General features: G+C 38.3%; 1 protein-coding gene across 1 annotated transcript in view; it reads right to left on the bottom strand.

The window, feature by feature from the left end:
- avl9 (AVL9 homolog (S. cerevisiase)) overlaps positions 1–17,312 on the bottom strand; it is a 48,305-nt gene that overhangs the window by 3,315 nt on the left and 27,678 nt on the right. Inside the window, exons 13-15 of the mRNA XM_081392547.1 lie at positions 15,947–16,064; positions 5,835–5,888; positions 3,429–3,517 (exon numbers count right to left, since the gene is read on the bottom strand). Coding sequence (XP_081248673.1) covers positions 3,429–3,517; positions 5,835–5,888; positions 15,947–16,064 — 261 coding nt within the window. The remainder of the gene's footprint in view (positions 1–3,428; positions 3,518–5,834; positions 5,889–15,946; positions 16,065–17,312) is intronic.

Below are 17,312 nucleotides of genomic sequence, written 5' to 3'. Positions count from 1 at the left end.
AAAAAGAGACTGCAACCGAGCCCATGCGAAAACAAGGATAAATATCGGAAGGGCATTAAATGTAATCACGCAATGCTGATGTTCTTGATGGATTAAATATAACAAATATGCGTGTCTGATCTGTCTCAGTCGCAACATTAGTTTCCATTTTTATCCATTTCACCAGTATATTATTTTGTTCAGTTTCTTTGTTTGCCCTGTCTTTATATAGCCCTTGGTTTGCAGTCGTGTTTTGTCGGTTCTCGCTTATGGATTATGTGGTTTTGCATTTTCCCTTTGTTTGTTCCTGAGATCTCCTTCTTTTATCTTCTTTGTGAGTGTTTTCAAACCATGCTGACAGAAGAACTATCCAACAAAGACATAATATAAAGATAGACTTACCAGCTGCTTGCCTCCTACTCTTCGACCAAGAGATTGTTTCCTCAAGGACAACACAAGGGATTTTTTTTAGACCTGGTGTGCCTAACACACTATCCAGACTGCTCCCTCTGTGTGTTTTTTAATACCAGCTTCTACGAGCGTTCCAAGGCATGCCTGCCTAGAGAAGGTCCTTGAGGGATGTTTGCTAGATATGTAGAGTGGGTGATCCTACATAATAATCCCTTCAGCATCTGTGAGGCAGAGAAGGAAGAGCTCTGTCAGCCCCGCGCCCACCACGGACCCAGAGACAACACACAAGTCTGCCATGGACCCCACACTAGTGCCTTCTCTTTCTATGGACTCAGAGTCAGCCATCATTTCCATCCTGGAGCAAGAACCGGCAACCATTTCCATCCCGGGGCCAGAGCCTACGTCTATCCAGTAATCAGAGCTTGTGGCCCCAGTCTATATCAGAGTCAGGGAAGGAACATTCCTTTAATGATTTGGTCCACGGATGCAGGTCTCATCCTTGTCCCCACCCTCAAACTATCTTTTTCTCCGCTGGTCCTGCACAGCAATTTGGATGGTCTGGTTCTGCCTGGAGTCCTTCCTCCTCCTATGATCCTAGCTCCTTCGTTGGTCCAGTCTGACACCTTGGTTCTGTTCTCTCTGTCCACTTATGTGGATTCGCCTTCTCTGCTGGTGTTTCTCAGCTCCTCGGCTCTGCCCTCACTGCTAACTCCCTCCAGGTCTCCGGTTCTGCCTCCGGTTTCCCCACCAACAGCTAGGCTTTGTGAGATGGTTCCCAGCTACTCCGCCTTGGCCTTCTGGTCCTGCAGTCGTGTCTGGCTTTCGGTGCCATCTGCTTACAGTTATTTTTAGCTGTACGAAACAGCTCGTTATGCTGCTTGATACTGCAAATTTGTATTTCTTACCATATTATTTTAATGTACTGTCATAATTATGAACACATTGTTTTGTAGCGCAAATAGTTTTACCGTTTATTGCACTTTGTTATTCTTCTCGTTACTTCCCTATAGCAGCTAATGAATTGGAAGTCTCGGACATCCACAGAAAATAGCTTACTTCCACACTAAAAAATAAGGCGGATAGCCCCAGTCATATTTTGTAATTTCTCGTTTATGGATTATATGGTTTTGTTTTTTCCCTATGCTTTTTCCTGTTGTGGGTTAATAATAAAGACTGCTTATTGGTACTCCTTCGTCTTCTTCGTGAGTATTTGCTAACCATGTTGACACTATACAGGTCTAACAGATGAAAATGCATATATCAGAGCAAAAACTACACCACAAGGTCAAAAGAACGGTGTCTAGAGCTCATAGACAGGAATGTGTCGAGGCAATGATCTGGGGAAGGTTACAAAAAAACATTTCCACTGCACTGAAGAGAGCACAGTGGCTTCCATAATTCTTAATGGAAGAAGTCTGGAACAACCAGTCCTCTTCCAAGAGTTGGCTACCCAGCCAAACTTGAACAACAGGGAAAGAAGAGCCTTGGAAAGAGAGGTGACCAAGAACCTGATGGTCATTCTGGCTAGGGCAGCACGATTAAAGCGAAATAAAATCCAAATAGCGATTTAGCTTAGTGCGATAATAAAATCGCAAAGGCTGCAATTTTTAAATACATGCGCAACACTCTGTTCAGAGCGGCTCGATCGCAGTAAAGGCTGCACCATCTCTGCAAGCCCTGTGAGATTAAGTCACTTACAATGTGCATTTATTTGAAAAAGGAACATGCACCAAACATCGATCCAAACTTGTGATGAGAAGCATTTACAAGCCTGTTGTCCAACAAAAGAGAACATTTAATGACGTTTTTACTCCACTCACTTTATAACATCAGTCAAGTGTTTTAAATAACTTCCTTTTGTGATCTGATATGGCTTCCTATCACAGAAAGAGGCAGAAATTATATCATTTTAAAGTATTCTACAGTGATAAAGGCTATGTTGATTAGCATTGCATTATAAATATTTTTTATTCTTATGAAAATACCCGAGATGGCTTGAAGAACAAAGATAAACCATATATTGACGCAATCGTATGTTTATTGTCTTCATTTCATTGTTCAATACGTCTCTATCTGTGTTTTATTCAGCTGCTGCTGCAGCAATATCTGCATGACTTTGTCCATAAAATGGATTTCCTGAAACCTCATAAGTTTTATGACTTCAAGGGGTCTCACTTGTGGACTTCCAGCATGAATGAAACCGACATTACATTACATGGGTGTACTCAATAATGCTCACAATCACATCACCCTATTTTGGGTGAAAATAGGAAAAATAGTACTTCTCTCTAAATAAATTTATATGTGAATTTATATGCGAATCAATACGTTTTTTCTAGTGTAGAGGTTTACAGAAGTTTTTTTTTTTTTAAATTTCCTAACAAAAATTTAAGAAATTATTGTCAGAGATTTTTATAAAAATATTATATATTTATATAATTTTTTTTAAATCGAATTTCCCTAAATTGTGCATCCCTAATTCTGGCTGAACTCCTATATCTGGAGATGGGAGAAACTTACAGAAGGACAGTTCAGTTAAATCAGATCAAACATGCATTTTAGTCTGGGACTAGGCTTAAGCCTTGTCAGTGGAACCGGGGGTGAATGTTCTTGAGTGGCTCAGCCATATCCTGAAGGTGAACCCAATTAAACCTAAGACCTAAAAATGGCTGTTCACTGATGGTCCCAATTAAGATGTGCAAAGCTTGGGTGCTTCAACCAAGCACTTTTTAAAAAGTTTTTACTTTTTAATGAATTTGCAATACGTTTTCACAAATGTGTATTTTGCTTTGTCATTATGTGCTATGAAGTGCATATTGATGTAAAAAAAAAAAACATTTTAGCATAAGGTTGCAACATGCAAAATGTGGGGGAAAAAATGCAAGGTATGAATACTTTCACAAGGCACTGTAAATGGCATGTACTACATGCACAGTGTGGCTGTTTTGTACTGCTGGAACAGATTGTATGGGAAATAAGTTCAATGTGAAATAAGAAAGAATTAACAAGTGAACTAATGAATCTATTGTTAATCTTACCGACAGCCTTTCCTGTTTGCACGACACTTCTGCTCGTTGACATCACAGCATTCCCAATCTTCTTCCCACGCTCGCTGTTCTGCATTGAACTGAAATAACAGGAGTGAGCCATCACAAAAACTCCCAATTTTACAATTTCTTTTACAATTCCATGATTAACCCCTTCTGAGACTGAGACTTCTGAGAAGCTGTCATACATGGGGGTGCACTCCTATACAGTACATGTATGCTCCCTACCGCCTCCCACCAGTGAACAAGTGGCGCCTGGTTATTCTTTCACAACAAGGCACAAAGTAACTTTTCAGACCCTTTAGTGTCTTTGTTCTTCTCTGGTGGAATGAGCTGCCAACCTCCATCCAAACTGCTGAGACCACCACAACTTTCATGAAGAAACATCTCTTCCACAAGCACTTGACTAATGCACAACCATAAACAAAGCACTTAACTCTAACTCCAATTAAATTATCTTCTGTTCTAGCTTTTGTATTCATCTAGCAGCTTATACTTTAAACTTGCCAACGACTACTATGAAAATTGTTGCTCTTATGAAAATTGCCTATGATGTTCCCCAGTTCTAAATTGCTTTGGGAAAAAAAAAGTACTGCTTAATAAATAAATAAATACATTAGCAACTCTGGCCCTGTACACATTCAATTCACTTTTGGATTTGTTGTCTTCAAAGGCTGGGCCTTTGTACAAAAGGACATGGTTGTTGTCACAATTTAATTCAGAAGAAGAATTTCCAGAACGGTGAATAGAAAAGCCCTGTACCGGTGCACACCGACCCACTTCAAGCACAGAATATGTATGTTTACACAGAAAATACTGCAGGTTTTAGTGACAATGTTTTAGTAATGTCTAGAGATGTGGACTGAAGTGACTTTGCATCACTGAACTATTGAAAACATATGTTCCTCTGAGTCAAAGGTGTCTTGCAGTCTTTGTCAGAATTTTTTATGTATTTTATTACATTTATTGCACCTTCTACTCTCAAAAGCCTTCAAGAGCTTGCTGTAGAGAAGATCCCAAATGCATCATGATACACAGGGTTTGCTTTCATTTTAAACAAAAGATTCCCATTTAATATGTGACCTATGAAAATATAAATCTGCGAGATTTCTGAGAGATTTTCTGAGAGATTTTAGTTTTTCTATGCATTTTCTTTTTTGCACAGTAAAATAAAATTTGTAGCTTTGCCTTTTTTGCCAAATAATTTTGGCAGATAAATACTTCAACCAAGTTAAAGCTCCAATATGTAACAATTTTGTAATAAAATTTCTGAAAATAACTTGCACAGTGTGATATCTTTCCTCCAGTTGTGTACTTACAATATCTCAAAAGTCTCCAAAGATTTTTTATTTCAGAGAAATTCCGATTTTAAATAACTGTCCGTCCCGGAAAAGAAATGTCGCCTCTCAGTGATGCAATGTCCGCACTATCCTTTTTTTCCGGTGTGGACCATGTGATATTCCACCACATCGGAATATCACATGGTCAAATGCGGAAGTGGTGGTTATAGCGTTATAGCCATAGACTGTATGGTTATAGCTGTTATGGATCACGATTACTCTTTGGCGAGTATTGAAGTGCCAACAAAACGAAAGCGTCCATATTCGGATACACGCAGACTGTGTGACAAACGGAGGAATAAAACCCGGATAAATATCGGCCAGGCGTTTTCGAGATGGAGAGAGCTGCGCGACAATCTTGGACTTGACAGAGACTCTGCCCTCGCGAGTGTATTGATAGACAGGTAAGCAAATCAATTTTTTTTTTTTTGTACAAGTAACATAATAGTTACAGTAAAGATGATTTTAATAGATATGAATTACACCACATGCCTGTAATAATATAGCATAACATTCCACGTTCCTTGCAGTTCTTTAATTATGATGACATAAAATAATACGATCAGACATACAGGTAATACAAAAACAAATAAATGACCTCATCCGTGATCATGATTCATTAATTCCATTTAGATACATCGCTAGATGGTGAAAACGCATTAAAAACGACATCTCCCATCGTCACCTCCTTCATAGCGTCATCAAGCTTCGCCTTTGTTATTGTTGGAAACTGCGCCCTCTTGTGGTGAAAAAATATTACATATTGGAGCTTTAAGAGTTTTTTCTTTCCTTATATTTAAAATATTGATTTTCCACATTTTTGATGGTTTAATCGAACTTGTAGGGTCATTAAAAACTAATATTCCCTCTGGACATCACTTTTGGCCAATACTGTATGTAGGCCCACTTTGGAAAAAAGATTTAAAGCTCAAGTGGGGAGAGAACCTTTTATAAGTACTGCATATTCACTAGTAAAGTTCTACAGACATTTTAAATGGATATTAAAACTACCCTATGAAGGAGTATGTAAACAAGAGCATAATAGTGTAACACTTACTGTGACAAGCGGATTTTCACATCGGCCACACTGTACTGACCCTGGAATGGATGTCTATGAACAGAGAGTCAAAGTTCAGTTTTTCTGTGTTATGGTAAAACATTTGTTGAAAATTATTTTTGAGATAAACATGCTTGGCCTCCCTTCGAAAGTTAAAAAAAATTGTATTGGGCAGAGTTAAAAACCTCAAAATTATTTGAAAAGTAAGCCAACTGAGCAACACGTGCTAATGATGCATAAAAGATGACAAAACTTAATACCAGAAATTGGTAAAATGGTAGTTGGTGAAAGAGGGTGCAGTTAAACATGTTTTGTAAATGAACATGAAGTCACTGAACACATTTTTAATTTATAAATGAGTTAAGTTTGTAACTATGTTTGTATAGTACATTCATGTCCACACATGCTCTACTGAAGGTAGTTTACAACACAGTTTTTTAAACGTTCCTAACAATTTGTGACCTAGTGTTCTGAGTTGCTTATATAATAATGCACGTCTTCCATGTTTGAATAGTGGAGACCAGGGACTATTGTAACACAATCTGACCAATTTAGACACTCAAAATTAGCGACAGGGATGAAATCGTTATCAAACATGACCATCATCCTTTTGAGGTTACAGTAGAAGTTTGAAAAAGTGAAAATCTGGTTTAATATTTAATTTGCAATGCAGTGAATAAACAAGAATAAACCTAATGTTATGCAGGTTTATGCAATTGCTTCCTGCAGTGTTAATGACAGATCATGTCAGATAAAAAGGAAACAAAACATTCTGCAGATGATATTTAATATTGTGTCTGCTGGCTTACTTTAACAGCTTCAAGTTTAATGCACTTTCATTTTCTATACAGTTTCACGTTAATTTTCACGTAACCGCTTACTGTGCCTATATTGAGACTTTTCTCAGCAATTCGCAGTCTTTAAATACATATCATCTGTGCTGTCATTGATGGAAACATCTGTTTGCTTATAGTAGTACTTGTAACAGTATAGAAAGAACGCAAAGTAACCCCAGTTTGCGTGATACATATCTGCACGGTGGCGCAACTGGTAAACCAAATGCGCTGTTTGGCAGCGACCTGGGTTCGAATCCAGTCCGTTGTGGTTCCTACATTCAATGAACATATATCTGTTCCCATTGTCTTAGGCCGTGTGTCCACCAAAGCGTTTTTACTCGCGGCTGGCGTGTTTTTTCAATTGTTTTCAATGGGAGCGCCGCGTTTTTAAAACGCCATGAGCGTAACGAGGCGCTGAGCGTCTTTTTCACGCTGAAGCGCTGAGCGTTCGGCGTTTTTTACTGGTCGCCGAGAGTTGAAGAATGTTCAACTTTTGATAAAACCAAAGTCCTTTTAGGCAAGTCGTGCCACTCGGCCGCCATCTTGGCAACGCCTCCGGGCAGCTATTTCGAACTAACAAGACCAGGCTCCTATCTAAATGAATGGGCAGAGAGTCAGAACTGCACTTTCACTGGTCACTGGGACATAAAAACTGCATGTATAGAAACAGCAGTAAAATATGATAAAAGTCGCTGAAAAAGTTTGATGACTTTGCCCCAAAATAAGGTTTAAAACGCCTTTTTCCCCACAGGTTATACTTTTACTACGCATGCGCAAGGGTTCACGACACCAACTTCATTTACGTCTCTATCCAGAATGCCGGTGTTGTGCATATTCAATGTCAATATTGTTCTCCTTTATTTAAATATAAGCAGGTTTGCACTTTATCAGTAATAACAATGTAGATCTGTAGTTTTAACTATTCATTAAAATGAATCGGTTCAAATTAATCATTAGTTCGCGAATTGGACGTGTCATACGGTTGTGTGATTATCCCAGCAGTTAGGACATGGACATCCCACAAGGTTAGTGTCAACACAGAAAACATTACATCACTGGATAGGTTTTTTCGTTTATTTAGAGTAATTTTATGTCAGCTGAATGTGCGGAACGCATTTCAGAGAAGATAAGGCAACGTATTTTAGCACAGTTCACACCCAGCGGTAATTCAGGGGGAAAAAATCTCCTAATGCTCCAACATGAAACTTTGGTCTTCCGACCTTTTACCATCATGTCGTTTTATTTTGAATTAATATGTGTGCGGGAGAGAGAGCAAGACAGCGCTTAATTTGGAGACGGTGAAGTCTTATTTACACTTTCGCCTGGCTTCGGAAAGAGAGAGAGAGGGTGCGCGCGCGCGACCGGGGCTCTCTGCTTGTCCTTTCCATATGGTTCAGTTAAATATGCGCCCTGTCACTGATCTTGCACACACAACAACTCGCTGTCCCCAAATCGTCTCCGCTGTCGCAAAACCTCAAATGTGCGCATGCGTCAGTGGAACCAGACGATAGGTTTAAATGTTTCGCGGCTTGACTGTTAAAATCAGATGATTGGCTTTCCAGCGGGAGGGGCGGGACATGTTCATACAACCGCCATCTTTGCCGTTACGGGTTTTCCTTATATAAGCTGTAAACGTTTCTCAATGTCAAGGAAGGATCCTCAGAAGCCAGAATTTCGAGGATGCTACGTCATCGACATCCGTCGAAGGACTGTTCCAATGTCGAGGATCCTCGGAATTTCCACCAAGGACTGAGTCCTTCGTTCGAAAAATATCCCATATACAGGAAAGGATGCATATGTGTAGCCTTCGCGCTCTCAAATCACCCACAATCCTATGCGCGCAGCTTTGCTATCTTGTTAAAAAAATTCAAAATGTTGGACATTAACGGAGTCGGAGCGTTAACGGATCAATATGCTTTCAAATGTAAATATATTTACGTTACCAAACATTTGTTTAAAAAAATAATTACATCCATTATGTTATGGGTCAAATTGACCCGCACTGTTTAAACACACTTACCAGTCAAATAATCAATATGATTAAAAAGGAGTTTATTGATTTAAAAAACGATTATATATTGCCTGAGTGAACAGAACTGCGTCCATAGCAACGCTCTGTTTTTCATTTTCACTGATGTAATGACACACTGACGTGCACTTGCTAGCCTGTTCCATTTATGTGTTCTCCGAAAGCTAAAGAGGAGCCTCGCCTAGCCTCTGAAGGAAGTGACTTGGAAGGACCAGTCCTGCCAAGGAAGTATCCTTGACATTGAGAAACACCTTCTGTCCCAAAGTGAAGGCTGCATCCTTCGAAGGCCGTATTTGAAGGCCGGATGGCCGTATTTGAAGGCCGATTGCGTCACCGCGGCGCGACAAAGGACGTCCCAATTCAAAGGCTGCATCCTTGGAAGGCCGCATTTGAAGGCCGATTGCGTCACCGCGGCTCGATGAAGGCTGTCCCAATTCAATTCTCCATCCTTCGAAGGCCGTATTCGAAGGCCGGTTGCGTCATCGCGCCGCGACGAAGGCTTCCCTGATTCAAAAGCGACGCCAAATGCACCCTTCGTTTCCCCGTGAAAAGAAGGATGCATAAATGGACACTTAGCGGCCTATTCTACCCCATAAGTCATTGCGCGCCGTTGACGACAGCATTTATTTATTTATTTTTAAAGGCGGCCGAGACTAGAGATCGGTGGTGGACAGCAAATTCACATTTAAATGTAAGTATTATGTTTTCATTTACTCAAATAGCTAGCGAAACCAGAGTTAAAGTTTCTTATAAACTTCTTCTTTACTCCTTCGTCACCATTGCGTGGCTACATTTATCAGGTAGTTTTAGGCAAAACTTGTGGTAATAACGTTATTAGTTTAACGACCTATTTGTAATATTTGCACTTGTGTATTATAATAAATATCACTCACCCAATAAAGCCCAAAACAATAAGAAAAGCAGTAGATAAGGCAATGGGGTTTCACTTTTATGTGTTTTTGTAGTGCTATCATGCAAGCTATGTGGTTTTAACCAAATTTTAGTATACAGAAATATGATTTCTTAAGTATTTTGTATGTCTTGATGTGTCATATTCTGCAGTGTTAACAATGCACTTAAGATTGCTCCTCTGTGTTAAGTACCCTTTTCTGGTTTTTTAGAATAATTCAGGAAAAAATGGGTCTTTATGAATATATATAAATAGAAAAGTAATAGGCCTACGCACATCTTTGCTGAAATGTATTGTCCTGTTGTTGTTAACAAGCCATGGTTCATTTGCTCTGCCTTTAGGATTGCAAGTGTCCTGGGACAGGAGAGGGTGTGAGTGGGAAACCCACTGCTGAAACTTGGCCCTGGTTTGTCCTCATGGATAAGGTGTTAGGACAGAGGCATTGCACCAAACCCCCTGTCCTCATCGCCTCAATCCCTGAGGACACACAAGTACTGAGTTCAGTAGTGGGTGCCCACGGTGAGAAGGAGCCAGGGGCAGCAGCACCAGCAACACCAGTAGCAGCACCAGCACTAGCACCCACACCAGCAGAACCACCAGCACCAGCACGAAGGCGGCGAGACAGGACGAGTTTATGGACTTGATCAGAGAAGAAATGCAACTACAGAGGGAGGCAGAGGCGAGGAGTGCACAGGAAAGAAGGGAGAGGATGGACAGGCTGTTTTCTCTTCTTGAGAGAATGATTGAAAAATATATTTTCTACATATTCTTGTTTAACTTTTTTCACTTTTATTTTTTAAAAGAAAAATTATGTACATTTATTTTTATGCAACTTTAATTGTGTAAATAAAAGAGAATGAATTGTTCTGGACATTGTTTATTTTTGTAATGACAGTAATACTTTCTGCATGAAACAAATTCTATACCTTTTTATTTTTTCAAATAAAATTGGTAAATGAAAATCATTTGTTCTATAGGCTACATTAAAGTACTTTTTCCAATTATTTACAAAATACGTTAAACATATCAAAATCAACATAAACATTTAATTTTACAATACATAAAATAAGAAAAAAATGATGTAGACTCTATTGAGCTGAGCTGCTGGACCGGGATGGGCTGCCCCTAAGGCCTCCTGCTGGTGGGACATCATCTGGGACGGTCTCCAGAGTGTTTGAGTGCATATTTCCACTATCCACTAAGTTGTCTACCAACAGGTTTGCAGGGCTGATTCAATCGACGGCTTTCTGAAAAAAGTACTTTTAATAACTACTGCATTTATATTAGGCTACTACTGCATGTTAGCATGTTGCATTTTACTTCTGTATATTTTCAATATACAGTAATATCTGGTTGTTACATTATATACTTTTGTGTAGTTTAATGTAATCATATTGTGATGTGAGGAAAAAAGTACTTCAGGTTACTTCACATTTGTAAGTGAATACTTAACGAAATATGCAGTTCCGAAAATTAAAGTAACAAAATTAGTCACAATATTAACAAATTGTTACTAACTACAGCAGCGTCCCATATCAAAGGGCGCATCTGACGCGCTCGGACTGGTCTAGCCTACGAAGGATTGTTCTTGTCGCCTGGCAACCGTGACAGCTGCCGATGACGAGCGCGAGAAATACTGGACTTTTTATATTTAATTGGGTTTTGTATTCAAAAAGGGCTAAACCGAAAATACATGACCTGGCAGCGCCGGGGCTAAAAAATCCTTACCATGTCCTCAAGTAAAATATAAAACATAAAAATGACAATAGCCAATTCTGGCTCCATAGCTGTTTACTCAGTTATCAAAATGAATGATCAGGATAGCAGCTGTCCTCTCGCACCGTTGCTTGGCGCCTGGAGCGGTGATCGGGAACACCTGGCTGCACAATTAGGAAATCATAGGAAGGCTACATGGTGCGTCCTTCAGAGGACGCATAGGCTGCATCCTTGAAGTCTGCGTCCTTCGAAGGATGCAGCCTTCAACATTGGGACACAGCTATAGTTCTATTGAGGATTGAGGAAGTGGCATGTCTCTTATATAAATTGTCTCTGATAAAACGCAGCGCTCATCACTGTCACTTTTTACCCAACCGTCCAATCACAGTGGAGGAGGGGCGGGACTAATACCACACCGACCAACCGCGTCCGCCACATGATTCTGCTTGTACAACGTCAACAGATGACAACAACAAGCATAATAACGGAACAAAATCAAGAGCCAGATAAAATACATTACATTGTATTGACATTTTAATATAGAATCAACACAGAAACAAAATATGTGTGAAATGAGATACTAGTATATGGAATGCCAAAGCTGTCAATATTAAAAATAAATAAATACATAAATAAATATACAAATAAATGTAAAAAAGAAAAATAAATAAATATATATATAAATAAATATACATAGAAAAACAAAAAAAAACGAAAATAAATAATTATTTATGCATTTATTTCCTTATTTATGTATTTATTTATTTTTTTCCATATTTATTTATTTATTATTTTTTTTATTTATACATTTATTCATTTATACATTTATTTATTTATACATTTATTTATTTTTACATTTATTTATTTATACATTTATGTATTTCTACATTTATTTATTTCTTCATTTATTTCTTCCTACATTTCTTCCTGCGTAGGGTAATGAGGAGGGGGTGGTTTACCTCAGACATAGCAATCGAGCTCAGAGTAAGCGAAGGGTTGAGGCCACAGTGACACCCTGTGGCGAAATACAATAAGTATAGCTCACTGACGTTGATGTGACTGCGAGGTATATGGTCAAAATCCTAAATCTTACTGTGTGACATGGATAGGCTACTCTTTATTCCGGACATGGCCGATGAACATCGTTTGTCTGGATTTGTAAAATGTCCTGGGCAGGCTCGGCTGCAGGATGAAATGACTGAGGGGGCATGTGAAATTGTTAAGAGGGCTTAACTTTATACCATCAATGAACAATACACACTGATAACTTGCTTAGTAAAAAAGATAAGCCAGCGTCATTTATTATGCATATATTAACCCTTTCACGCTTAATTTTAATACTGACTCCCATAGTGAGTTTTTTTCAAGGCGACTGTTATTTTAGAACGTTCCCCCTTAATGTTTCCATGGCGACGCGTCATATTTGTCACGTGACACACCGCAGCCACAATAACTCTGATGTATCGCTTTTATTTCCTTTTCCCTTTTTTATTCAAAATATTCACAAACTTGCTTACCATTTCATCAACTATCTAATATTCCGATTCTCAAAAATGTGTATGTGAGTGTGTTTGGTCATTTAAAAACCTTTATAACTAATCTTGATCTTGATCTAACAAGTTACTATAACGAGATCTTTGCGCCGCAGAGAATCCTGTGGCTGTGTCTGTGAGTCATCAGTTTCTCCCGAAAAAGAAATGCAAGAAAGTGGTCGGTGAACTGTGAGAAGAGTAAACTTTATAGTTACTTCCACTGTCTTTGTCTGATATGAATAACACACGTCGGAAAATTATATTTAAAATGCAATGGTCTCGTTTCAAAAGCATTGGTCAATATGCTTGCGTCGACTTCACTGTAGCCTATATGTGCCCTGCTTCCTTTCCGTGAGTTCTGACCGAAAAATGGAAAATATCAAGCGCTTCCGTTTCAGAGTCCCTGTTTCATGTTTGTTAGCCCAGGAGGACATTTTACAAATCCAGACAAACGATGTTCAACGGCCATGTCCGGAATAAAGAGTAGCCTATCCATGTCACACAGACAGTAAGATTTAGGATTTTGACCATATACCTCGCAGTCACAGACCGCATCAACGTTAGTGAGCTATACTTATTGTATTTCGCCACAGGGTGTCACTGTGGCCTCAACCCTTCGCTTACTCTGAGCTCGATTGCTATGTCTGAGGTAAACCACCCCCTCCTCATTACCCTATGCAGGAAGAAATGTAGGAAGAAATAAATGAATAAATAAATAAATGTAGAAATACATAAATGTATAAATAAATAAATGTAAAAATAAATAAATGTATAAATAAATAAAATAATAAATAAATATGGAAAAAAATAAATAAATACATAAATAAGGAAATAAATGTATACATAATTATTTATTTTCGTTTTTTTTTGCTTTTCTATGTATATTTATTTATATATATATTTATTATTTTTCTTTTTTACATTTATTTGTATATTTATTTATGTATTTATTTATTTTTAATATTGACAGCTTTGGCATTCCATACTAGTAAGACTTTCGCGGATATTCTGTATCATAACAAGCAAAGTGTCTCGGTCTCAACCGTCTCAACTGAAAAAACGCTGCGCTGCCAAAACGCTCTCAAGCGCCCACAGCTGAGCGTTTTTAGCAGAGCGCCTAGCGTTTTCAGCTGGCTAATAACGCTTTGGTGGACACACGGCCTTAATGATGTTCTCTGGATAAGCGAGTTACTGGTATACTGGGGGGTGTCAGTAAAAAGCAAATTCTTAAGCTGTCAAGTCAATTCACCTTCATTTATATAGCGCTTTTAACAATATAGATTGTTTCAAAGCAGCTTTACAGTGATAATAGGAAATTAAAGTAACAGCTCTAGAATAAATTTATTGTCCAGCTAAAGTTAGTTTTGATTGATTAACTTCCGTTGCAAAGATCATTAGTTATTAACTTAGGGGCCGCTAACACGACACTGTTCTAACAGAAAACCCTTAACGCGCTCCGGCCCGCTCATTCGCACAACAGTGCCTAGTGGCTCAAGAACGTAGAAATAGATTCCAAGGTGCAAGCCTTGAAAAGAAGTTATCTCTGTGCAAACTTAAAAAACGCGAACCTGTGAAAACGCTGACGCCATGCACATGCGTTTTACATGTTTAGTCTATAGGTATGCACGTTTGAATATATATGTGCGCAGGCGTGTAGTCTTTCTTTACAAATTGACCTCAACAAATAACTTCGGGCCTTAAAAATTAATAATCCAGAATTCTTTATCGCTTCCGCGTAGCCATGTGAACCATACCTATTTTGACAACGTTTTATCTGTACAGAGGTAAAGGGAAGGGAAGGAGGTCTTCAGAGGGGAGAGACTAGTTGACGTTCACTCCGGCGGACTGCGTTAAACCTCGGGATAAACAGAGAGACTAATATTTGCATAGACGCCATTCTTCTTATGATGTAACGCATACATCAGGATTTATGGGAAGTGTTCCCGGTTCCGGTTGACCTAATCTATGCAGCCTAACACTGAATTATAGAAATTTATAATGTGTTATGTGTATGCTAGGCCAAATAGATGTGTTTTTAGTCTAGATTTAAACTGACAGAGTGTGTCTGCTTCCCGGACAATGTTAGGAAGTTTTGGTGCTAAATAGGAAAAGGATCTACCGCCAGCAGTCGATTTTGATATTCTAGGTAAAATCAACTGGCCGGAATTTTGAGATTGCAATAGACGTGAAGGATTATTATGCGTTAAGAGCTCTCTCAAGTACTGCAGAGCTAAACCATTTAGTGCTTTGTAAGTAATCAGCAATATTTTTAAATTTATATGATGTTTAATAGGGAGCCAATGCAGTGTTGACAGAACCGGGCTGATATGGTCATACTTTGTGGTTCTAGAAATAACTCTAGCTGCTGCGGTTTGGACCAGCTGTTGTTTATTTATTAAGCGTGCAGGGCAACCACCCATAATAGTTTTACAATAATCTAGCCTTGATGTCATGAACGCATGAACTAATTGTTCCGCATTTGTCATTGAGAGGACATGACGTAATTTATATATATTTTTAAGATGGAAGAATGCGGTTTTACAGATACTAGAAGCATGACATTGCTGTGCCATTATTTATAAAGATTACTTTATTGTAGCCTATTTGAAATAGTTTTACTTTAGCACAAACAAGTATATTTAATACAACTTCAGCTGAAGTTCAGCAATGCTTTTGGACAACTAAAATGCATTAAGTACAAAATAATTTTTCCAATTTAGCAGACTTTAAGTATACCAATTTATAGTGTGTCACAAATACATTTAGTTATACTAAAGTACATACAAATAAATTGTGCTTAAGTATACTATTTTTTCACTAGGGTGGTTACAACCCACCCAGCCTTCTGTTACAACTCCTGATAGTGGGAATATTAATATAAAAATTTGAGACAAAAAACAACAACAATAATGATTTACAAATGTTAAAGCAAAATGTGTTACCACCATCCCAAGTCTCACATATTTTTCTGAATGAGCCAGCTCCTTTTTAAAATATGGTTGACTTTATTTTGGCAAACTATAAAAATAATTTAAGCAGTAGCAGAATTACTGCAAGTAATCTATTCTGATTTGTCTCAGTTCTCATACCCTGGAGTGATCTCGGCCATTGCTGGATGCTTGTTGCTGATCCACAGTCTGTAGTTGTGTGTGATTTTCCAGGCAGATGTGAACGCAGCTCCATAATCCGCCAACAGCCGCTCATGATCTGATAACAAACAATATTCAACAAAAAAAACAAAATAAAACCTCAGAGTCACAACGACACAACAGTACACGTACAAGAACCTGGAGTGATGTGTTCAGTTGGTAACTTGACCTTGTTTATAAAAAAATAAATAAAATATTAAACAAAAGGGGCACTGAATTCCTGGATGTGGTAAAATAGTGATAATCTAAGGCAAAGATAACAGATGATTTAAAGGGATAGGTCACCCTAAAATGAAAATTAAGTCATCATTTACTCACCCTGGTGTTGTTCTAATGTAATATGCCCTACTTTCTTTTTCGGACCACAAAAGCAGATTTTTTTTTTAAATGTCCCGCTTGCGCTCATCCATAAAATGGCAGTGAACAGCGACCAGCATGAAGCTTAAAAAAAAAAAAAAAAAAAGGATGCCGTAAAGAAGTATCACATAATGGTGATACGACACGTGTAATATATCTCAAGTGTTCTGGGGTGTACAATAGGGTTTGGTGAAAAATACATTTCTAAATTTTTTTGTATCAAAATTTATTGTATTATTTAATGAAAATCCTGCTTGGCAAGCGTTCATGACACTTAATAGTGCCGCAGTTAACTCCGATTCGCCCAGAAAAATCACACAAGAAATCAAGATGAATAAAAGCACGACATGAAATACAATCCATGTACTTTCTTCTTTGAGGTGAATTTTTCTGTTGTTTTATCACATTCACATCTGTCAATTCTGACTGTCACCTGAGACCTGGAGTTGTGGTTCAGATATGTTTAACTTGGTGAAGAGAGTACAGGGATACGTTTTTGGGGATTTCTAGGAGTGTATTACATGTTGCGTTTTTTTTATTCATCTTGATTTTTCACAACTTGTGTGCTTTTTTTTGGTTGAGTCAGAGTGAACGGCGGTGCTAATAGAGTGTCATAAACGTGCGCCGTGCACAGACCAGGAGGATTTTTGTTAAATAATACATTAAATTTTGGTTTGTTTTTCCACCAAACCCTATCGTACAACCCCAGAACATATGCAATATGAAATACATGCAACATGTCGCATGGGATCATTCTGTGATAATTCTGCATCTTTTTTAAAAGCTTGATGTAGGTCGCTATTCACAGCCATTGTATGGACTAGGGTGAGTGGGACATTTTTGAAAAGGAAAGAAGGGCATATGGCATTACAAACAACACCGGGGTGAGTAAATTATGACTTCATTTTTCAAATTGAAAATTTTCATTTTAGGGTGACCTATCCCTTTA

Source organism: Scardinius erythrophthalmus (assembly GCF_964197995.2).
Source record: "Scardinius erythrophthalmus genome assembly, chromosome: 18".
Lineage (NCBI taxonomy): Eukaryota > Metazoa > Chordata > Actinopteri > Cypriniformes > Leuciscidae > Scardinius > Scardinius erythrophthalmus.
Note: the sequence above shows the minus strand (reverse complement) of the source record. Positions and strands in the feature narration are given on the sequence as shown.